This window comes from Ctenocephalides felis, unplaced genomic scaffold, assembly GCF_003426905.1.
Source record: "Ctenocephalides felis isolate EL2017-DRISC unplaced genomic scaffold, ASM342690v1 CF-g0.4_SCAFFOLD_00845, whole genome shotgun sequence".
NCBI lineage: Eukaryota > Metazoa > Arthropoda > Insecta > Siphonaptera > Pulicidae > Ctenocephalides > Ctenocephalides felis.
Genome location: NW_020536999.1, coordinates 54,812,013 through 54,837,678, shown reverse-complemented (window position 1 = coordinate 54,837,678; position 25,666 = coordinate 54,812,013). Strand labels below are relative to the sequence as shown.

The 25,666-nt window shown below is 29.7% G+C and overlaps 1 protein-coding gene across 4 annotated transcripts; it reads right to left on the bottom strand.

The window, feature by feature from the left end:
* Positions 1-495: 495 nt before the first annotated feature.
* LOC113364215 (protein alan shepard-like) lies at positions 496-24,576 on the bottom strand. Of its 4 annotated transcripts, none has more exons than XM_026606702.1 (9): positions 24,438-24,576; positions 11,592-11,803; positions 7,915-7,973; positions 6,352-6,488; positions 3,921-4,115; positions 1,698-1,838; positions 1,429-1,623; positions 1,183-1,359; positions 496-910 (listed from the first exon to the last, which is right to left on the bottom strand). In XM_026606702.1, the coding sequence occupies exons 1-9, from the start codon at positions 24,570-24,572 to the stop codon at positions 782-784; spliced, it is 1,380 nt and encodes a 459-aa protein (XP_026462487.1). In that variant the 5' UTR covers positions 24,573-24,576; the 3' UTR covers positions 496-781. The 4 variants fall into 4 exon arrangements, with proteins under 4 accessions (XP_026462487.1, XP_026462488.1, XP_026462489.1 ...); XM_026606703.1 differs by having other exon boundaries at positions 772-910; positions 1,183-1,353; XM_026606704.1 differs by having other exon boundaries at positions 772-910; positions 6,367-6,488.
* Positions 24,577-25,666: the final 1,090 nt, after the last annotated feature.

The following is a 25,666-nucleotide window of genomic DNA, read 5'->3' as shown; positions in this document are numbered from 1 at the left end:
ATTTATAAAATAGCTTATCGTTTTAAATGACTTTCTAAAATCAGGAACAGATTCCTGTTGAATGTTAATGTTATAAAAAGAGTTTTTCTGTTTTAGTTTTCATATTATGTACATTTGTACATATGTATATTTATATGCAGATGCATATATTTCGAGTTTTATAGCGCATATATAAATTTGAAATATTTTATGACTATTTCTGTGAGTAAATAAATATTTAATAAAACATAAATTAATAAATTTGTATATGTAATGGTCAAATAAATAAAATAGTTTAATATAAATAAAAAAAATACTGATAATGTCTCTATTATTTGTCATAAACTTCAATAAATAAATTAATCTATAAGACTTTATACAAACTTCTTACCCAAAGTAGAATGTCATAATACGCACTTAACACGGAGCTAATATATATATGACAGACCGTAAGTTAAAAAGTATAAAAATTTAATTCAATCTTAAATCTTTAAAAAAAAAATCATGTGTCGAATGAAAAATATGTTGCATGAATGTGTTGTTTTAGGTACCATGTTTGATTTTGTGTCAGAAACATTGTGTGACTATTTTTTATTTCTTAAGAATTACTCACTTCTTCATTTTAAACCTCACAAATAATTCATATTCTTAGTTTCTAAAAAATCACGCTTTTTGTCTCCAGGAACACAGTCATGTATCAGTCAAATGAGTAGAATTTGATCAATTTGTGAAGTTTAAGTATATTCAAGAAACTTAGTAATAAGTTTCATTTCATACGACTTACCTAAAGAAGAAAAAGGTTTTATTTTGGGTTAACATATGAATAAGATTCTTCCGGGGACGATGCGGCTGGTGCTTCTGCATCTTGAATTGGCATTATAATGGAAGTGCTACCAGGATGGTAGTACTGAAATGGGTGAGGGCTGATGTACTGAAAAACAAATATTTAGTATTTAACACTCATATTATAAAACAGCGAAACAATGATAAGGTTTGGTAAGATTTTGGCACAAATTTTTATTGTTGCTAAGTTCAAATATCTTTGTTTTCATATTCACAAGAAAATTAGGCATGATCAATCTTCATCTGAAATTCACATTTAAATGAAACCTCATAAAAATACTGAGTAATAAATAATTGTAAACTTCAATAGTTGATCTGATAAGGTTTGAAATCAAGTAATTTAAAAATTGGTTTACATACCGATCCGCCAGTCCCAAGTTGAAGAGCCGAGACATGAGTTGTTAATTGTGGTAAAACAGCTGAATATTGCATCGGACCTCCAACGGCATCTGGTCCCATTACCATGGAGATTCCACGTCCAGGAGCTCCAACACCTCCCTCTTTATATTGCAAATGGGGCATTGGCACATACTGCTCCTAGTGTGTGTATATTTTAATGCCGAAATCGACTTTTGTTATTCTTAATAATCTGAATATAGTTCTTACCTCAATTGATTGCATCGCAGGTTGCATGACGTATTGCGGTAACCATTGTGGCAGACTATAAGCTCCTACTGGATTGCCCTGGCCGGGTTGGCCGTATCTGTTGAATGGAAGCATTGCCGAACCATTTTGCGCCAGAGCAGGTTCGTAGCCTACTGCCATTCCTGGCTGAGACAAAAACTCGGGATGTGATGTATACTGAAAATTAAAATATACAAATGCAACATCTTTAAAAATATTAATAGGAAGTGGGAACTAAATGGAAGACTCACGCTAACATCAGGAACGTCTGTCCTCCACATTTGGCTTCTTGGATCAGGACTTTTATACATATTCTTTTTCTTGTTACCGCCGTCTGCAAATTTGACTAACAATGGATCTTTAGCACCTTGCAATTGAATTCCGTTGAAGGCCTGGCAATATAAAAAACATTAAAGGTTTAAGTGGAACTTATTCATTTAGAGTCGTTAATAATCGAAACTCAAAATCTCTACGAATGATTCACAAAAATTACTCGATAGAAAATGCATACATTCTACATGACCAAAAAAGGGATACATCGAAGAGCTAAACTAATGGACTGGTGTTGACAATATACATTTAAACCGTAATATTTATTAACAAAAAAGTTTATGTTTTCGCCAGAAAATCCAATTTACTAATTTCATGTATTCTCGGAGCTTTAAGTTATTCTGAATCGTTTGACATCGAAATTGGAAAAAGTATGTGCAAGTATTGGACATTTTCTCTACATTTTTTGAACAACTGCTGCACCGGTTTTAAAAATTTAGAAGCCATTTGATGAAGCTCATTAAGAACTCCCCATTAATGTCTGATGTTTTGCGAGTCGATTGGCCAAGCTGTTTCTTGAGAATCTGCAGAAATATGTAGACGTTTTAGCAAAAATGCTAAACTGCATTTTGAAAATTAGGAATAGTGGTGATCAGCTTCTGGTAAAGATCGGGGAATCCGTTTATCACAAATTAACGAATCAGGCTTTTCAGTTTTTTTTACAATGTTAATGATAGAGTTCATGATCTTAACGATTATTCAATAACATGATAGGCCTACAACAGTTGAACAGCCGAGTGTGAAGAAACATTATTATAAAATACTAATATTAACACATATCGGCAAAATCATCCAACTTAAAGGGGTAGCCTGATTTAGAGGTTTGAAAAAATCTCTTTTTTGAGGAATTTTAGGGAAGGAAATAAATATTTAATTGAAACGAAACTTTCAGGTTTCATTGTTATATATTTCAACGTTCTTCTAAAATTGTTTCATTAAAATATATGTCATAATATGCCGGGTACAAGAATTTTGCCGATGGGCAACGAGCGTGCACCTAGGTGTTATTTGGCGGATAAGATGCAGGTCACAAATTCTATCCGCAACAAAAAAATCAAAACAAATATATATTTTCAATAGTACAGATTCTAGTTGAATTCAAAAAAATCTAGAAAATAAATGAGAAATTCACCAATTTTTCACCATGTTTTCTAATATAGGGCTCGCCCGTAGGTAAGCGGTTAAGAGCGACGGGACCTGAATCAGAGGTCCCGGGTTCGATACACACTTTGAGCAGCCTGTTGTCAGGCAGCAGTGACAATGATTTTCACTTTGAAATATAGATAGCAATATGTTTCCAAGTAAAAATAGCCCTCACCCGGCATTGCTGCACCAATAAAAAGTCAGCCCTATTAGATTAATTCTAATAACAAAATCATTAAATATGGATGGATTAACCATTGGGTTACCATCTAAAAAATATGAAGTAAGGAGAAGTTTCAGCCCAACAGCTCATAGGACGTAAAGTTCTAATTGCTGTTAAAAAAATATGCCACGAAAAAAAAAAGTTTTCTGATACAAAATTTCACTTTAGATTGTTTAAAAAGTGGGTTAATTATAACTTTTTTTAAGTTTTTGTAGGTTCAACTCGAATAGAATTTAATACTAAATGCAATAAATTTTGTCTCGTTTCAATATGATGTTTAGTTTTTTTCCCATCTTTTCCGACATATTAGAAAGAATCGAAAAAATTAAAAACCAAGAAATCGCGCGTCGAAGTTTTCGTTCTGCTCGTATACTACATGCTGGACGCTTACTCACTATTTCTTCTGTAACTCCGAATATAATTTGAATCTGTTTCTGAAATTTTATAGTCCAGTCATTATAGTAAGTTCACCTCGGAATTCAGATACCCAGCTGTAAGTCTGTAAATACTCTATGACACCCTAAAAGTTGTCTCAAAACCTACATAAATGTTAGAGGGTGTACATACCATAAATACAGTATTTACAGACTTACAGCTGGGTATCTCGAATTCCGAAATTCTTACCTAATTTAAGCTTAAATGACTGGACTATTAGTGTTATATTATTGGCTAGTTTTGGAAGATATTTTTGCAAATCTAAAGCAGACTTCCCCCATTAAGGCAAAATGCTTTCAACCTAGTTTATAATATTTTAATGTTTGATTTATAATAAACTCACGCTGATGATCATCTCGCATTTCTCCTTGCTCTCCATCCTCGCAAATCCGACCCCCTTGGATTGTCCTTGGGTGTCTCTAAGAATTCGGGTGCTTATCACTTGTCCATATTTATTAAGCATGCTATCGACATCGGTCTCCTTGTAGTTGACAGGCAAATTCGCAATGTAGAGATTGGTCGGATCTTGTTCTTGTTGCTGATAGTAGCACATATTCGAAACATACGCAAATATATATAAAAGCACTTCAGTAAGGATTCATATTAATAGTTAGTTAGTATAAGATAGATCAAGAAACTCGTTAGGAGCTGTTCATTATATATCTACCAATTACATTAAAAAAATATTAATATATGAGCCTTGTTTAAAAATCGTATTATAATAATAAATTAAGGCGCCCAATAGTATTTGAAAATTTACTTGCTAAATTTGTCTTAATCGGTAGACAAAGCATTAAAACGAAGCACAGGTTTCCTAAATAAGGTAACCATATTTTTTTAGTTATGTTAATCCGGGGTGGAGTGAGAGAGGGGGTAGTGCCTTGATGACGAATATAATTTAAAATAACAAATACTATTTAAAAATAGAAAAAAAATCAGTTTGTTTTATTAATCGCATTTTTAAGTAAGAATTACTGACGTCTAAGAACTTTATTATTCGGTTAAGTGTTATACTAAATCTTATATTTTTCGATTTATTTTATCCATGCTTTGAAGTCTTAATAACTTAGTAAAAATTAGCAGTCAAAAAGTTCATTTTCATAAATTCTGCTAATTTTTGGAAAACTAAAAATGATAGTTGAGAGGCTAGTTCCGCCTTTGGAATGTTGCATTCAGCAATTTTCTAGTTTTCACATAAGCACACTTTTATTATCAAGTAATTGCAACAATTCATTTCAAGCCTATACTTTTCAAATACCTAGATCAATCAGGGATAAAAGATCTAAATCCGGGACAAATATTGCTTTTAGAAAAACCCGGGGGAAAAAACCTCGAGGAAAAATTCGGGACTGTCCCAGCGTATCTGGGACATATGGTCACCTTATTTTGAAGCACTTAATTGGTTTCAGAAATCAATATATTTTTTTACATTATTGAAAGGTAAAAATGAAGAACTTTTTTATGTTTTAACACACTTTCATTACACACAAATATGTCGTCGTCTGATCGAGACAAAGCTATTATGATATATTTATGAATAAAAAATTAAATTTAGTTTAACATTTAATTCTTATATTCTTTGCATGTATCCAAAATTAGTGAAAGAATAATGTCTTGTAAAAATACATTATATTTAGATTGCAATGCATTATAGTTTATATATTGGAATTAACGAAATAAAAAAGATTTAAACTAAATATTGCATTTTTTATGCTTAAAATTACTATTGTTCTATTAGTTTGCCCACTATTAATCAAGACATTAATTATACCATGCAAAATTATTTTGAACTGTTAGTTTTTAGTTATAGTTATGAATGATCTTATTTGTAAATTAGTACAATTTAAATTTAATTGAAAAAAAAATCTTCAAGCAATATTTACATATCCTTCAATTTTTTCCAGTACTATTATTTATTTATAATATTAATATTTAGTAGTAATTAATCAATGAACCAGTCCATCGCAAATATGATTTTAATACTAGTTTTTTATGAATTTGTCCAAGTATACCAAAAAATTCGTGGTTTCTTATTGCAATGTATCATACACTAATCGCATTTGTTATTATGATGATATTTGTTAATAAATATTATAAGTTGTCATTTTTAAGCAAAAATGAAAAGGAATATGAATGGTGTTATTAAAATTATTGAAAAATAACTTTTGTATAAAAATATTCTACATACATATAAATATATATGCAAGTAATCCTGTATAAAAAGACAAAGTATTTGTAATATGTATATATTTTTTGGCTTTTGTTTTAATTGTTTTGCGAGAAACACTTTAAAAAAATCTTCGACCATAAGTAACTTTTCCCCTTAGAAAGCATACCAATTTATATTATTAATCATAGGGAATTCATAAAAACCTAAAAAAACGGAAATAAAGTTTTCCTGAAGATGTAATTTGTCATAGTTCCAATATGGTGAAACTACTGTAACTCAAGCTTTCATTTGATTTATGAGTTTTAGGTTCGGAATATAATAGACTATATATAATTTTCTTCGAATTAATTATTTTAATAACACCATTTATTATTTTATATTTGAAAGGATTAATTATATAAACTTCAACAAAAGGAGCACCATTACACACTATAAAATATTTCATTTGATATGAAAAATTGAAATGGTCATGTGTTGAATTGAAGATAATGTGTTTGCAATGCCCTTTTAGATCAAGTTTTGTATAACAATGCATATATATATATATATATATATATATATATATATATATGGTTATTTTTATTTTGTGATGATAGTACAGTACTTGCATGCAACGTACAGTGGCTCTAGGCAGCAGCCAGATACCCACTTTGGCCATCTGCGCCTGAATTCCTTTGGCTTGCAGGCCCTTTACGGCATTTTCGGCAGATTGAGGTAACTCAAAGTCCACGAAGCCGTAACCTTAAATCATAAATACCATATAAACATTTGTCTCATATTAGTTTTCATATTTATTCGATATCTAATTTCATCGCACTACATGTAAATGATAAACTTTTGATATATGATTTACCACATACACTATCAAAAACAAATCTTCTCATTGTCTAACATTTATTATTACAAGAGTATAATAATAATTTTAAAAATTTAATTACTCTTGTGCGGTCTAATATACTAACATCAAGAACATTTCCAGCACCAAATACATAGGCTAGAGCAAATTATATTTTTGAAATTATGGTACATAATAAAATATAGAGTTTCAATTGGTGCAAAAAGTTATGAAAAACGCTTGTTGTTTGGAATTTAAATCAACTTCTTATTTATAATACTAACAGACTAACAGACAATAACTACTGTAAAACGTTGCATAAGTTCTACAGTCTTTTTAGACTTATAGTCTAAATATAAACCTACTTTTTTTAATTTCTTAGTCCAAACTTAACCACTAAATTTAAGGAAAATTAGGTATGACCATTTACTGTCAGTTAACAACTGACTGATATGATAGTCCAGAGTCCGTAAAAATCTCCATTGTGCTCATTAATTTTTATCACTGATTTGAATAAAAGAGGAATTAAGCTATTAGTGAACAAATTGTCATAAACGGTCTGATTAATAAATTTGATTAATATAATTCCAGAGCAAAATTTAATCCACAACCGTATATTCAAAAAGTAAAACATTGGTAGTGATACAGAACTATCAGTTGCAAAATTTGGATGATTTGCCAAAACAATATATAATATTTTTGTTAAAAGTATGTATTTCTATTTATTGTGCTCGTTATGTGGATTAATCCTTGTTAATGTACTTGCTAAATAAAGTTTTGATTTATGTACAGAAGCATACATTACTAGAATGATATTATTCAGAAATAATTTCGTTACAAGATTCGCCAGCAATTGATCTAGAGAGAATATGCTTATACAATTCTAATAAAAATACAGGAAAGTTGAGCGTTTGGCAATTAAATTTTTAGTTTACTTATGATCGATTACTTTTCGATAAATCTAAATTTAAGATATAAATCTCTATTAACTTTAAAAATAATATTTGGTTGAAGAATTGAAAACTGAAATAATTACAAGGATGTACCAAACTAAAAAATAATAAAAATCATATGAACTGAACAAAATGTAAACGATCTATATACCATATCAACAGCCCCTATAATAATTACATGTACTCTAGAGTAAACAGGAATAACGTATGATTGAATGTGCATAACGAAAATAAATTTAAAAAAATAAACTTCCTACAAGTAGCAATATTTGTATACATAACATAAAATACAATCAAATCGATAATAATAAATAAATATAAAAAATAAAGTGAATGATCGCATTCTCTACATGCGCATTCCACAAATACCAAATCATACCTTTACATTTATTAGTATTTTTGTCCAGGATAGCCTTTGTGGATGTGATCGTGCCATATCTGAAAAAATAAAAATATTAAATTATTTATATTATTTAGCTTATTTTCACCAAGAAGAAATAATTACATTCATAAAGATAAAAATTCGCATCAGAGGTATGAAAAACAAATAGGAATAAGCATTAAATCCTTTTATAATCACAAACAAACTTCGATAAATAACACTTCATTTTCTAGAAAATTTTTATTCAGTAATCAGAAGTCAAGACAGATTTCAAGACAAGTCAAGACAAAAAAAGCTATCTGTATTGGGCATATATTTTCCAATGTAGTTTTCACCAAATGGCAAAAAATTGAAAAAAAAAATCAAAAGAACGACAAAATCTCCGATCTAGTAATTCTCTTGCATGATACTTACAATCCTATAATTTCTGTCGATTCCTGGCCCTTTTCACCTTGAATGACAATTGGGTATTCACTTAAATGATCTATTGAGTTTTTTTTGTAGAATACAGCTGTAATTTTCCAACACATTTTCTGATATTCAAATTGCAAACATGGTTGCAGAGCACCCAAGAGCAATAGGGAGGAAATATTTTTGCAAATTACTACTGAATTATAGAAAGAAAAACTTATTATATCATTTAATTGAAACTCAATGGTCATTTAAGGAAAGTACAGTAATTATAAGATTTTAATTATTATGCAGAAGAACTACTAAATCGGAGCTTTTGTCGTCTTTCTAATTTTTTCAATTTTTTTCCTTTTGACCCCCAATTTTGACTTCAGATTCGTGTTAAGTTGGAAAGTGTTACATTGGAAAATATATGCTGCACATCCAATAGACAACTTTTTCCATTTAGTGGACCTACGTTATTATATAACTATATTTACTAAAGAAATATTTTTCTAACAACGATTCATCAAGATTTCTGTGAAATAAATTTCGCGTCGACATGTTGGCATTTGACCAATGCGAAAATGCATCTTCCGCGATAGTTTTGCCTTTAACTGTAATTATTATATATTACAAAAGCATCCGGTGCCATAGATACAGAGAAAGCTGATGAGAACAAATACAAGAGAAGAAATTGCATCTTCAAGATTCTCATGATGGAAAATGTCAATATTTTAGAAATAATCACGCTAATCTGGTATTATATTCTATAAAATAGAATTATTAAAATATTTTTTTATGATTAGAAAAGTAAAATTTCATCATTTATTGCAAATTCATTATGATTGCCACTGGCTCTAATCATGGATCCTTGTGGATTCGGTTCCTCAGGGGAGCGCAAGGCTGTTATAAAATACAATTTTCGGAAATAAATGAAAAAATGTTAAAACGATATAAAAATGAATAAATTAAACATATTTTTTTAAATATTTTTACATATTTTTTTATCAGTTACAACTGCTAAGTAACATGAGATAAAAATTAGAAATAAAATATAATAAAATAAAAGAGAGTATTGAGGAAATGTTATTCATACGATTTTGTGTTGATAATTTAATATAAAATAAAGAGCAAATAATAATAATAATAAAATGAATAAATACAATTTATCAATAATAGAAATAATATTAGAAAAACAATGAAGTACAATAAAAACAATAAATGACAAATAATAATAAATATAACAAAAGAATACTATTGAAAATAATAAACTAACAAAATAATAATTATAGTAATAATAGTAAAATAAAAAATTAAATTAAAAAAAAATAATAATAATGAAAGAATAAATAAAGTTATGAGCTTTTTTTTAATGGATATTTATGAGATCATTAGGTATTTTTTGGTTGTTTTGGTAATTGGATAATATTAATAATATAAATAAATTAATAATTTTATAAAATTATTATATTTATAATATCATAAAATTAAAGCAATAATGTTTTTTTTTAAAAACCAGGGTAGCAAAAAGGTTGGAAGCCACTGGGCTAATCACTGAACAAATCAACCGATCTGCAGATGAGTTTAATATATTTTAAACACAAAACTTAAGACGTTTGTACCAAACTTATATTAATCCATAGACATAACCTAATAAATGTTTAAAAAGGAAAAATAAATTGTAGCTTAAAACAGATGGTTATAAAATCATAGAAATTTCTAAAGCCAATAAAAAAATTCAGAGATGATTATATTTCTGATCGTAAGTTTTCAAAATAAAATATTAAAAATTGTAATTTATGTATTAATTTAAAATAATAAAAAAACAAAAATCTCATCTCATCAGATTTCAAATATTTTTCAAGGATTTCAAAATATTGATGGCTTCAAGACTTATCCAATAGACCCTTTGCTTCATATGGCCTGTGTAAATTTCATGTTACTATTTGTAATTGAATAGTAAGTAACTAGAAATCTACACAAGCATTATGAAACAAAGTGCTATCTGATAATTATTTACTCAATCAAGTGAAGTTTTGTAACCCACAAAAAATATCCAAAAATTTTTGTTTGCATTTGCACTTCACGCCAAAATACTTATGCGAGGACAGAAAGCAAAAAAATCTATTTTTCTCAAAACATGAGAATTGTCCAATACTTCACTTCATGAATTATGTTTTCAGATGAAATTTTTATAATAATCTGAATTTCAAACACAGGGCAATAAAACCCGACAAACCGAGAAGGAATAATTTAAGTCAAATTTGTTTAAAATAAAAATCAAACGCGTTCCTTATTTTTTTATAATTTAATAATATAATGTAAAAAATAAATAATAATATTATATCTAAATCACATTTTAAATTATTGATAATTATTTATAATAAACAGTACTTCATTAAAGAATGAAATAATTGGATTTTCAAGGATAATTATTAAAAATACAATCCTGTATTAACACGATTATGATATATAAAGCATGTCCACTTAAGAAGTAACCAAAATGGAGAAGAGACAACTGTTGCTCAAGGAACACATTTACCTTTTTTTCAATAATTTATCAATTAGGGAGAAATACGGACAAAATAATGTATATATGGCCTTATTTAAGAATTGGCTAGTTTTTGTAACTATAATTTTCGCGACTATGTAACATGGAAAAAGCTGTAATCGCAATCCAGTCAGACATTGATCGTCATTGTCACAGTCTGGTCGCAGTAATCTGTTCAAACGTGTATCGCGTCTTCAAAATTTAATTTTGAGGCTCATTTTGTTATGTTCTTAGGGTCTTATATATTTTTATTTGTAAATTTTTTTATTAAATCTAAATAAACAAAAAATTATAATAAAAATAAACAAAAAATAATTAGTTTTCATGCATATTTTTACATACTATTGCATATTAATTTGTGGTCTGATAGTATCAGTTGAGTATTTATAAAATTAAATAGTTGAAAAAAATAAGGGGGCGCAGCAATTTTATTTATTCGAGCAGGGGGAGCGGTGCAAAAAAGATTGGAAAGCACTGCCTTAGTAAATGTGTAACTATAGTCCATACTTAATTAAAAGACTATGTTATTGGTAGTCAATAAATCGAAGATGAGTAAAGAACGTTTGAGACTTATCGTAATATCAACGAATAAATAAATATCAATAAAAAACAAAACACCATGTCATTTTGTCCGTACTTCCCCTACGTAGAATGCATACTTTTAATTATTGGAATTATTCCAAATTGCATAAATAAATATATTCAGATAATATTATTCATTTCTACTCACTGCGTGCAAAGGTTCACCAGGTCCTTATCGCTGGTATTCTGTGCCAGTCCTCTTATATACAAATTAGTCTTAGAAAGCGTTTCTTGTGGCTGTGAGGCCCCTAAATTGTTACTCAGGCTTGTGCTGAGAGTCCCGCTCTGGCTGCCCGTGTTCGATGAGCTGCTCGAATTCGTGTTACTAGGCGACGCGGCCGTGGGCACACGTTGCCCGAACTGAAACAAAAGAAAATCGTTTAATTACACACAAGATGATTAATAATTACCATTTAATTAATTATTGTTCATGAATTCTTGATAAAGCGGAATATACAAATATAATAATGATTTTTTACTACGATATGTTTGAAACAAACATTTGGGTTGGCATATATTTGTTCCAAGTCACTTATCATTTTCTTGCAAGGATTGGTTGTTTCTTACTACAATGCGTTGCCACATAAACAAAAGTGAAAATCGTATCAATGACACAGATCAACAAGAATCTTCAATGTTCAAATTTTTAATTTGTTCAGATTGGTATATATATTTTTGCAAACCAATAACATGAATTTGAATATATCATATTCTAATATTGTCTAGGATCTTTTTTATTTTTTTTAGGTGGTGTTGGAAACAAAAGAATGAAAGAATAGTCTGAAGTTATTAAGGGGCACACCTAGTGTGACAACCTAAGAAAATGTCATATTTTGGGAATTAAAAATTCCCAAATTTGAAATTTTGAGGAGGCATTTATACATGTTTTGAGAATACACAGTGAAATTTTTTAAATAAAATATTAAATATTTTTGAAATGACAAGTGAGATCCGGCGCCGCAAAAAAAAGAAGTCCTCGATTGCTGGAGTGATTGCAGCCTTCTCCGTTGATAAAACATTTAAAAAAAAATTCTCGTTAAACCAGCAGTTTCCAACCTGTGGGGCGCGCCCTTTCAGGGAAGCGCCAGGCTGTTCTAAGGAGGGCGCTTACACCTATTTCCAGAACACTTTTATAGAAAATAACCCGAAATTTTCAAAATAATATTAAAAAATTATCAAAAAATAAATAATTTTTAGGCATATTTTTTACAAAGTGTTGCATATTTTAACATAGCATAACATAACATAACATTGTAGTCTGATAATGTCAGTTAAGTATTTATAAACTTAATTTGTTGAAAAAATTAAGAAAGCACAACAAAATTTTTTATTGGAACTGGGGGGCGCGGTGCCAAAAAGGGTGGAAACCGCTGCGTTAAAGAAACATATTGTCTCTACGATCACCCTCGGGCAAACAAAAAGAATCAAAAATTGACAAAATGGCGGCATGTTTTAAAAAAAAACAATTTTTGATCAGATCAAAAAAGTGGAGGGTCATCCTATGAAGAACTATATAAAGGAGATGCAAAAAAAATTGATAGTGATCGGATCATTTGTCTCCGAGTAATCTCTCCAGCAAATTCAAAAAATGCTGTTTCGAAAAAAAACGCGTTTAAATATAAAATGATCCTTATACTATATACTATATATGTACTACATTCTATATAAATGGCTGTAACTCAAACTATTTAAGATATCGATTTAAAATTTTAGTATGTTATTTTTAAAAGTATAAGCCTATCGAAATATAGAAAAATTCAAAATTCGATTTATTGAAAATTTCACAGTAGGTGTGTGCCCCTTATTGAGGAAAATATTATAAAACACCTAAAAAACTCTACTGAATAAGATTGTGAAACCTAAGAACTTAATTGGAGCCCAATTACAAAAAGATTCTTTACTGCACGATCCATTCTCAAATCCCTATTTTTTCCAAGAAAAATGGGACAAATAAGAATGCAGATGTCTCTGCAATAATGACATGAAGGGAAAAAAGAAATAAAGGGAATTGAAGTGTAAAAAGCATATTGTAAACAAGGGGTAGGAGAAATGGGAAACATTTTAATCTCATACTATAGAACCGCCTTTAAGCAGAGCACTAATAAAATTCTTTGTATAATAATTAAAAGCATCGCTGCAATTTTACATTTTTATCGTTTATAAAATATTCTCTGCCAAAAGAGATAATAGAGCATAGAATGTTTAGCGTTTTATAGATGATAAATAATGTAATATTGATTACAAAAATCACGAATGTATATATTTGCAGATACTTTAGGTTGACAACTAAGTAAGTGCGGCTTTTACTTTTAGATGGTTTAGATTTTCTGACGTAGTCCAAATGTAAAATAACTTTGGTTATGGGATATTAGTAGGCAATTCGACTGCCAATTACCAAAAAAAAATTTTTTGATCGATAGCGTACTTTTACTTTGGCGTTGATGAAAGATGGAAAATCAAATAGAAATTTTTTGTCATATTTTGTTTTTTTATTTCTGCAAAGGTAAGAAGATATTTTAAGTTCACAAAAGTAATGGCTTCATATTATCGCAAGCCTTAAAAATGGCAGTGTCAAAATAGGTTTGCCAAATTTTGATCTGGTGATTTTTCACTCAAATATAAAAAACTTTCTGATAGTCCAGTTAAAGTTGACTACAAAGGAATTGTCTACTATTACTTTTACCACCCAATGAAATGATCAACTCTGATGTCTACTTTGAACAACTAAGGAAATTAAACAACTCAGTTGAAAAAGGCGGTATGATTTGACAAACCGAAGCTGTGATTTATAACATTATTGACATCACATATCTTTGGCTACTGGACAAAAATAATTGGAACCTGGTTGGAATATTTTGCCATATCCACCATATAGTAGTCTTGAGCTTGCAGCTTTTGATTACTTTTTGTTCCGATAGAAAATACTGATTAAGGTTTCCAACCTGTGGGGCGCGCCCCCTCAGTGGGGCGCCAGGCTGTCCTAAGGGGGGCGCGTACAACTGTTTCCAGAATACTATTATCGAGAATAACCCAACATTTATGGAACGTTATTAAAAAATAAACAAAAAATATTTAGTTTTTATGAATATCTTTACATAATATTGCATATTAATTTGTAGTCTGATAATATCAGTTGAGTATTTATAAAACTAAACAGTTAAAAAAAATAAGGAGGGGCGCAGCATTTTTTTTTTTATATTTGCAGGGGGGCGCGATGCAAAAAAGGTTAAAAACCGCTCGATTAACTCTTTGAATGGTAGACAATTCAACTATTATGATTATTTCAAATTGTACCTGATTCAATTTTTATAAAAAATTAAAATTATAAAAACCAGAAATTCTATGAAACTGGGATATGATACTGCTTGAAAGATGACAAAAAGACATTGATCAAAATAGACAATAACAGCATAAAAATATTTAGTTTCATAAAAAAAATGTCTATATTCTACCAAAATTCCGTATCAACTTAGTTTCCAACTTGATAGAGCGTCTGTCGGTCTTATGATATACCCACTATTCTATATCCTAAATTGTAATTTAAACAATTTTGTGAAATTAATCATGCAACATTTCTAAATATTTGATTTTGATATTGATCCGAATTTTTAATTTTGTCTTACTAGAGAATTACAGTACAAAACCATAAAAAAATTCATAGAAATATATTGTTTATGACTATCCAGCAATATAATCTTCAAGCTGAGTTACTTCTACTCCTTTTTCTAAACGGATTTATTATTTTATAATAAAGACTTTTTCACAAGTGCCGCCATTTATTCCGCGCCGTTTTCTTGCAATAAATCAAGCTCAAGCTCATAAATTCTTATTTCATTCTAGCATGTCCAGCGCTAGCGTATCTATTACAAAGAAAAAATCATTAAGACAATCGTGACAACAGTTAACAGATTATTTTGCTACTCGACAATAACGCCGAGAGGAAATTGAGAAACTGACCAGAGGTAGTCAACCTACAACTGGAAAAAAGATAATTAGAAATAAATATTAAAGAATGAAGGAGTGGCTCCCATTGTGCATTATACAGGTTTGTGAATTACAATCGTACTTGAGAAAAATTAGTGGTTTAGATAGTTCAATAGATCAATTCCAAGTAAATTATGGTATGACGTAGATTTTTCACCACTGTCATAGATTACGTTCCATATGTTCTTTGCAACATAATTTATTAATAGGCATAAAGGCGTACAAGTACTTATTCAAAATGTTCCTGTTACATCTTGCGCAATTATCGTGAGTCACTTAGTAATAACTCAGTGCATAATTTTAACTCGATAAGATGATTGTAATATCTATCATATGCAAAATTATGACACACGAGTTAGTATTCATGAATCATAGCTACTACTTTATGCAATATAATAAAATTCTAAAATTCACATCTATACGTTATAAAATTGATGACAAATTTATGATTGTCTGAGTAGTTCTAAGTTACCAGGAAAGCAACGTTTGCACCTCTACTTTATACTTTAACGTTTTTACTAATCAACAAATAAAATATAGCAGGATATTAAAAGTTTTTTTTTCACCATATAATTTACAACTGTTCTTAGTGGACATCTAGTAAATTTAAAGATAATATATTTAGTTAAATGTCATATGATATGTAAATGACAATAGTAGAAGTAGCCAGTGCTACTTCCAACTAATTCCCCAAAACATACATAATACTTTTTGATATTATTCTGCGATCTCATCACTTATCACATTTTTCTATGAATATATCTTTAAAAATAGTTTTCCGTTTAAAAGTACTCTTATTTCTTTAACATTAATTTGGCAAAAAATGCAATATTTATATTCAATCTTTCAATAATCTTATTGGCTGATCATATTGTTAAAGGAAAAGCCTGTTTTAGAGGCTTCAACAAATCGCTTTTTTGATGAATTTTTAGGAAAGGAAATAAGTATTTAATTGAAACGAAACTTTCAGGTTTTATTGTTATATATTTCAACATTCTTCTGAAATTTTTTCGTTAAAATATATGTCATAATATTCCGGGTACAAGCATTATGCCGAGGCGCCACGAGCATGCTTGTGTTCTTTGGCGGAAAAGATACAGGTGACAATTTCCATCCTAAACAAAGTTATTTTTCAATGGTATCCAGAGAAAAGTGAGAAATTCATTAATTTTTAGCAACTTAAAAAAATCATGTTTTTTGTAAAATCATGTTTGTTCATTGAAAAATTTCACTTTAAATTGTTTAAAAAGTGGGTTTATCAAAACTTTTTTAAGGTTTTTTAGGTTCAACTAGAATAAAATTTAAATTTGAATATATTTAATTTTGTCTCATTTCGATAGAACGAATACTTTTATTCCTCTCGTTCCCTTTAACTAGAAACAATCGAAAAACTAAAAAGCGAGAAAATGCTCGACGTTTGCTCACTATTTCTTCTATAAAATAATTTGAATTTGTTTCTGAAATTTTAGGGATAAATTCCTGGCCAATTTTAGAAGACATTTTTGCAAAAGAAAAAACGATTTTTAAGCCTCTAAAGCAGGCTTCCCCTTAAGTCCGTTTTTAATAAATCATTTTTATCTCTATATAAGTATCAAATTGTTTATTCCTTTCGAAATCTCATACATTCAAGGCTTATATTTTTCTTATCCAATTCAATTTCGCATCTTGGTAATGGTTGAAGGAATTCACTTCAGTAGTATATCTACTACCTAGTGAAGTAATATTGGAATCGATACGGTCGTTCATGGACTTATAACTTCCTACGACTAAAACTCCCTGCCGGCATCAAACGGGATATATCCGCTACAAATTAAATTGCAAATTACTCGGCACTAGCAACAGGCATCAGGAAAGATTATTTTGTTCTTGTGTTATTGAGGAAAGTTGATATCAAAATTAAGCCTATAAAAAACCTTTAAACTATATTTAGCAAACACTATAGTTTCTATATTATGATATCTGTATTTTTAAACTGAAGCATAAAAATGGGTAGGTAAGGGACATATAAATTTAATTTAAAATTTAAATAAACAAAAATATAATAATATTAAAATGTATGCAAACGCATATTTATGGAAGTGCGAGTATATTTTCTGAGTTATTATTAGTGTATACCATTTTTAATTTCAACGCCGGCTGAAATTGCATACGATGATCAAAGGTTAATTGTTAATCTCATAATGTGGAAAAATTACAGATCTTTAATTCGTAGTACAAACTGAAATATCTTGTTTTATATTCATACTTTGAAATTGCATTCATAAAATTAAGCAAAAAACTCAATCTTGCAATAAAACTACATTTAGGGTAGAGCAGGGCAAGGAAACAAAACAATATTTGAAAGTAGAGGGAAAAAGATGTATAACCATCCATCACCTTGATTCTTACAACGTTGCCATCGGGAGATAAACGGCAATGTTTCAAAATCCATAACAAAAGTATTTTCTTTCGTTGCTAGATTTTTTGGTTGTGAGCACTGTTGTTTAGTTTACGAGACCTTAACATGTAACGGACGAGTCAAATCTGTTTGAACCTAGTTTCCTTAAATTATTTAGGAAAATTAGATAAGCATGATTCAAAGCATTGTGGCTACAATGAAATTTTATTAAATTAAACATATTAATAACCTTATTTTTCATAATAATATTTATTAGAACTTTTAGTATTTTTTAAGAATGTAAACTTCTCCTTCATGTAAACGTAAACACGTAAATCTACGAAGCCCATCCGTTAAGTGTTAATATATTTTTTTAAGTAAAAGTTATGTAATTGTTTTATAAGGTGTATTGTTAATTTTAAGTCATATTCAACAGTTTTTTTTAAATAATATTTATAAAAGCTTACACGTGGATGGGGTAAGAAGGGCCAACTGAACCTTTACTCTAGCAAAGGTGTAAACAATAATAAATAGTAAATAAAAATGTAAATTAAGTTAAAAATAATAATTTTATAAGAGGCAAATTAAATAGTTAAAATAATAATTAGCGTTCTCTATAAAAACTATCTGTAAGCCCAACAATTTATATTTTACATCGGTTGAAAAATGTAGCTATTATTTCGTAAAATCCCTTTAAAATTAAAAATAAGACACTGGAACTAGTTTGCCTCGTGGGCGTTTTATTTTACCCCCCATTTTATAGAGTAAAAAGTACCAGGTGACAAATTTTTGAAAAATAGCACAAAACATTCCTACAATGATAAATTAGCTGGGAGTTTTACTAAACAAAGTATGATAGTTGTTGGCTAGATATGTGTTATTTGTTGTGATATAACGGGTTTGGTTTTAACTGTATAATTGCTCAAAATCAAAGTAGATCTTTATGCCCCGCCCTACCCTATACCATCGTAATGAAAATAGCACAGCCGTAATTTTTTTCAATTCATCACAAAATCACTAATAAATGAATAATGTAAGAAAAAGAATACAATCCCATCACGATTAATATAATATGCATAATAATAAAATAAAATGTATAAATTATATGGTTGTATTTCAATGAATATTATCATTTATCCTAAACAAAATGTTAACAAATCTACTAACTTCTCGAGATGATTTTGACATGAAAGAATAATTAAAAAATGAAATTATATACTTTGGACAAATTGGAAGCCAAAATATAGATTTCAATACACTTAACAAAAACAATCTTACGTAAATTTTGAATATGATTTCAAATATAATTTATTGGCCAAATTAGCTAAGAATTGAGTATCTTCCTTGACAATTACAAATCGTTTATGTTAAAAACTGCCTTATTTTAACAACGGAAGTGCACCCTGAAAGCCATTTAGAAGGATGCAAAAAGCATAATTTGATATAATAAATTGATTAAATGTATCAAAATATAAAGTTTAACAATTCTATAGAAGAACTTTTATAGAACATACTATTATAATAACCAATTTGATCGTCCTGGTTTAGTATGTCATTAACTATGTGAATATCGTGTATCATGTTTCATTGCCATGCACTCGACTCGACTCACATGCGACACACGCCCACATGGTATCATCGGAGATGTGATTATATTGAAACGAAATGCTCTCTATCGACAGATTTATCATTTTCCGAACTGAATATCTGTATGCATATACAGAGTACATCATATATAAAAGAGATAATCGAGTACATGTTACATAAATTTCGATCAGCAGATGTAACTCGCACATGAGAACATTTAAAATACACAGTTGATATTCTACACCTTAGCTTCCAAATGGGACAAAAAGAAATTCTATTTTAATACCAAAAAACTTTTAGAAAACGACATTTTTATAACAGTAAAATTCATGCCACTTTCATTATATTTAGGGAGGCTGGATACGGTTGTGCCAGCGTACGATAGTGACTGTCGTCATAATAGCTACACTATACTAATTTTGAGTAGGGTCTAAAGGGAGAAAGGTGAAGAATGATTGTTCGAACAAGTTCCCATTATTGATTTCACCAACACTTTATTAACATTCAACACTTCAACATTCAACATATTAACAGTCAACACCTTATTAACATAATCTGTAGACCACATTGCTTAGAAACAGTCAAAAGTAAGTTTTAATGTTCGAATTCTTTTAATAATAGCTGTTAATTGTATACAGATAGATCACTTTGCATGTTATTTTGCTGAACATTAGTAGTTATTTACCAGCATTTTTTCGCTTATGTTAGATAATTTGTGACATGTATTTCTCGTCCTTTTCAGGTGACAATTAAACAGATAAAAAAGTTTAACGTAACTAATTGTAAGACAAAATAAGAAAGAGAAAGAAAAAGAAAAATTGAATGCAAGAAAAAAAAATCCTATAGAACTCTTGTTAACTTTGTTTAAAAAAATATATTTTGTTATACATTGTTATATTTTAGTTATAAGCTTTGTTTATGTTGTGTTGTGTTTCATATTATTGTTATTAACGACAATAAAAGTCGTTATAAACCATTTTGGTTTATATAGCTATTATTTTTTTAATATATTTTTATGCCTGTCATAACCGTCCCTCAGATGTAGAAGGATTAACGCCCTTTTCTGATATAATTTGATTTGATCAGCATTTTCGGCGGCATTCGAGTCGAAAGGATTAACAAAATTATTGATATACAAAAGTGGCACAACCGTACCGGTCCCCCACTAATAAAATAATTCTAAGCAAATATTAATTTATTATTTGTTACATAGAATATTTCTATTTGTCAAAAAAAACTACACTAGACAACGATTCCACGTGCCAATTGACTACATAATGTGTACTACTTATAAATGACTAATGACTAAATGACCAACTAAATGAATAATTGTATTGAGTAGTAAAATGAGTATACAATAAAATCTAGAGATAATAAGCGTTATTATAATGCATTAATGTTACCTAGATAATAAAATAGTTATTCAAAAGTTGCATGACATAGAGCACGTTGAATTAGTGAATTTATTTTTAGCCCATTTATCAATTGTCTTCTGACAATTTTTTTAACGATTTTTTTCAGATTCGTAGAGATCTTACAAGGTTTGCTCGTCGGGGATTTTGAACAATACAATATAAGAAAATACAGGGAACTGAAAGCCGAAGCGCAAGAACAAGAAGCATGGAAGCAAAAGATCGAAAAGAAAAATACATGAAAACAAAGGGAGGGTAATAGTAGTAATGGGAATGATAGACAACGAATGATAAGAAATCATTTGCGATGGCTCTTACACGATGAACTGTCTTCGGGCACACTACCATTTATTTCGTTATTATCAACTTCCCGTAGGGAGATGTGCTGATTAGTTTTTGGCAAAGGCAGGTCCAGCAGTTACGGAGATAAAGAGCAAAGAGTGCAGAAAATAGAAATCGAGTTTTCGAGAGAACGGAGCATCCGGTTTGAATGATCTAAAGAACATTCAATTTGTAATGATTCGGAGAAGTGGTTTTTAGTTTTAGTAAAGGCAGGCCTAACCATTTCGGAGATACAGAGCTTAATGTGCAAAAAATGGCAGTTTTTGAGAGAACTAAACGATTTGAATGGTTCAAAGAACTTTCTGCTTGTTTTAACAAAATAATTGATTTTGGAAAAAAAAATTGTTTCTGACTGAAGTTCTAATGTACTTAAACAAATATGTTTACCTTTGCAATTCAGTTTATATAATTCTTATAAATATTAGACAATGTTACAATATTTATAATAATCTTTTTAAAAACATTCAATATTTCTCGAACATTTTGTTACGGTATGGAAAGTTCCAGCAATTTGCCTTAAGGCACGATGCCATACACCCCACTAGTTATTATTATTTTACATAGCTTATAGGACTCTTAAGTTCTGTTCGCTGTTCGAATAAGTTATATTGATTCCGAAAACAAAAAAGTTTAATAATATTCAATTTTTCGTCTCAAAATTTATTTATGAGTTGTCAATGGCATGTTCACAATATAATGGGCTGACAACAAATTTTCGCATAACAAATTATTTCTGAAGCTAAAAAATCTCGAAGTCAATCTGCGAAGCCATCTAACAAGTAAGTCAATGACACCGAACGCATCATTGTAAGATATTCGATGAGGTTATTTATTGAAAGCGTACAATGGTCTCGAGGTGTATTCTAGTACACTAGCCAGTGGCCGCTAGCCGCTAGCCGCTAGTCGCGTGTATGCAAGTAGGTTGATTTGCCGTGCATTTCGCAGTTGATCGTCCTCTAGCTGGCGGCGACCGTTACGCGCTCAAGGTCAGTCGCGTCAATTCACCTTGTACGATCGAATTGCGGCTCCGGTTTCGGAAGCAATGGATACTACCGCGGCTATGGATTACACTTTCTGATTTAAATTCCTGCACTTTATAATTCATTCATTAAATGCCATTGCATTTAATAATTAGATAGACCAATATCCATTTGAAAATATTTAAAATTCATTAAAATCAAGAAATGAATTGTTTGAAATTTGAAACAATGTTTGAAATCATATTTAAGAGCGTTTCTTGATTGTAAATATGTTTAATATCATCATGAATTAAAATGAATGAATGCTCCAATTTTATTCTTTACTGTCTTCCATAAATTAAAGTATTAACTTCATTTAAGAGAAACAGAAACAACAATTGAAGAAGAATTCAAATTTTGGAATGTTCATATTATAAATGTAAATTAGTTTATATTTTAATTCTCAGAACAAATTAAAATGGTTGCCAACAAATATAAAAACAGGATAGACGTTCATCCTAATCAATTAGCAAGTCAAGTCTGCCAAGAAAGGCCAGCCGACAAGGCTTAAAAAAATACCTGAAGATTAATATAGTATAATTAACTATAACACTTACATTTCGCTGTATCTTATTTTTTCCTTTTGTTTTTAGTTTTTTATTGTCATATTTTAATCAGTTCTAGTATATACCACTGGGGATCTACTAATTTGTAATCAAATTTATTTTACCATATACTTGTCAGCATTCTCTGCTTAATGTAATAATTTATACAGATTGCTGAACAAAATTGAATAAAGGAAAAAAATTATATTTTCATTTTTTTATAAAAGTTCATATAAATGTATATTAGTTTATATTTTTAAAGTGTTTTTTTTTTAATACTACAGTTTTATTTGTTGTCTATTTATGATAGGCGTAAAAATTACTACATAATAATAATGATTGAGTTGAAATGATATTGAATTAATCTGTTGTTTTTTGGTATTTCATGTTTCTACAATCAAGAACCTGCGAGCTTCCTTCTGACCTACTCTATAAAACTATAACTATTACTATCATAACATTTCATAGGACTCCACAATTTCATTTAATGTGTCAAAGTTGAAAAGGCATACTACTGGGTAATCTTTCAGATTTTTTTTTTTTTTTTATTATTAACTCTTTTATTTACAACTGTCCAGTAAAGGACATTCAGTAAATTTGATAAATTTACAATAGTCGAACGAAAAGGGACATTGTATACTACATTGGCATGTTAGAATTCAATTTATGTTTTATAATTCTCATATATCTTCAAAATTAGTGAATATCTTTTTTGCGTAGACAGTTTGCAATTTAATATAGAGAAAATAAGAAAAATATTTTGACTCAGTTGTTTTAAACAGTGATGATTTGTCTCTAAATAGAACGCCAAATTACACACTAAATAGTTTGCCAATATTTTCATATCTTTTTATATATGAAAAATATTTCTCTATAATTACTGAAGAAGAAGCTGCCCGAAGATAATATGGAGGAATCTTAGAACTACCACAACCTTATATGAACAGAATAATTGCAATAATTGAATCATTTATTGAAGTTATTCTCTAAATATGATTGTAATATTGATCCGATAAATTTATATGTGTGTTTGCAAGTGTGTGTGTATGTATGTGAGTGAATGACATAAGCCAAATAGCTCATAGAATAGTCATGTATTCTGATTGCTATTGAAAAAAAAAAAAAAAAATAAAATAAATAAATAAATTACAGATTTATAAGTGTCAACTTTCCTTATCTATGGTGTCAACAATATAAAAAATATGACTTGAAAAATTTAAAATCAATTTGCAATCCTTGTTTAAAAGATAAAAAAGCACTTCTTGTTTGTTGCTCTAACGAACACCGATGAGTGAGATTTTTTTTATTCCCTTAAAATAACAATCAAAATATATTAAAATAATATAAGCTATCTAAGCTAGATTATAATCTAATGTTACATGAAAAGAGAGAAAAAAAGTCAGAAGAAAAAATAATAACTCAGTATTCACTTCATGGAGTGAGATAGTCTCTTGTTTGATTTGAGAGAGTCATAAGATAACACACAAATTTCGCTATAATCGGGTTTTTCGAAATATTGGTTATTGATTAGTTTAAATAGAACGGTCGCCAAATCGAATAAACTCAAACGGACGGTTGTTCCGCTCCCATAGTAAGTACACTAATAATTAGACAAATACAGGGAAATTCGACATAAGGCTTCTTAAAAATTACACCTCTATAGTTTACAACTATTGGCGGCTCAAACGATATTGAAAAACGTAGAAGTATTTCTGAACGTCGGCTTACCGGCGTTTGTCCAGTATAAGGTGCGGCGTAATGGTGCGGCATAGCGGCGGTGTATCGGTACGGCTGCGGTGGAGCGGCTGTGGCTGCAGGAGCAGCAGCTGCTGCCATAAGGAGGAGCGGCGGTTGCGCGTCCATGGCGCGGCGCCGGTGCGGTACGGAGCGCCCGTTGCGGCGGTCGCCATTGCGGCGGCGGCGGCGGCTGTTGGACCGCGACCGCCTCCTTTTAGAGCGGACGCGCCGCCCGGACTCGCTGCGTAAGCTGCCCGAGGTGTGTTACTTCCCTGGAACAAAAATAAAATTAATAAAATTTTATACAACCAAAAGTTTATGTAATAATAAAAATTTATAGATAAATACCATATTTATAACACATTAGGCGTTTAATTTAAGTATATTTAATTTAAGTATGCTTTAATTAATAATGCTTTAACTTTAACCATTAAGATGAAGAATGATGGTCAACAGATTATTTTATTCACTACTATATTTACAACTGTCAGTAAACTGCCAAATTTAGCAAATAGCAAGCCACTCAGTAGTTGTTTTTGCATTCATTACAAATGATATTAACAATTTTCAATTTATAATAATATAAACCAAAATATTTTCTTATAAGGGGCCGTTCAAGTATTACGTAAGCACTATAGGGGGGCGGAGGGGTTGTTGATTTGCTTATTTTGGGTTGACATGGGGGGCAGGGGAGTCTGGATGATGATTACGTCATAGGTAGTATTTTTATTTTTTTACATTAATTGCAAATGTTTACGTAAGCATGGGGGTAAGAGCTTTGCTTACATTTGCTGACAAGGGGGGTGGGGGGGGCTAAATAATTGTAATAAATCTGCTTACGTAATACTTGAAACCTATCCCTAAAAAGAAAAAGCTAAGAAATTAAACTAAAACTCAATATCGACTAAAATCAAGTGGCGATTTTTCTTTTAGTTTACGATAGTTTTCTGTTAACAAGAAGTTGGCTAATAAATTTGAATGGCTGTTAAATAGATAGCAGAATGATGAATGAATAAATTTCTCAAAATATTTATCACAATATTGAATGATTCATATTTTTCACAATGTAATGACGACTATATTATCAAATGAACCCCGGAGATTATGCGAGAAAAAATGGATCCTCCATGTATATTAATTTATAAATGAACGTATGCTGAGCGAGTCATTGAACTTCGACCTTGTTTGTTGAGAATTGTCTACGGGACTGTGTGATTTGT

Excerpts from the sequence above, each read along its gene's own strand:
- LOC113364215 (XM_026606702.1), bottom strand. The coding sequence starts at position 24,572 with ATGGACGCGCAACCGCCGCTCCTCCTTATGGCAGCAGCTGCTGCTCCT. Across the intron at positions 11,804-24,437 it reads CTTATACTGGACAAACGCCG|TTCGGGCAACGTGTGCCCAC; the intron begins GTAAGCCGACGT and ends CTTTTGTTTCAG. Across the intron at positions 1,839-3,920 it reads AATGCGAGATGATCATCAGC|GCCTTCAACGGAATTCAATT; the intron begins GTGAGTTTATTA and ends TTATATTGCCAG.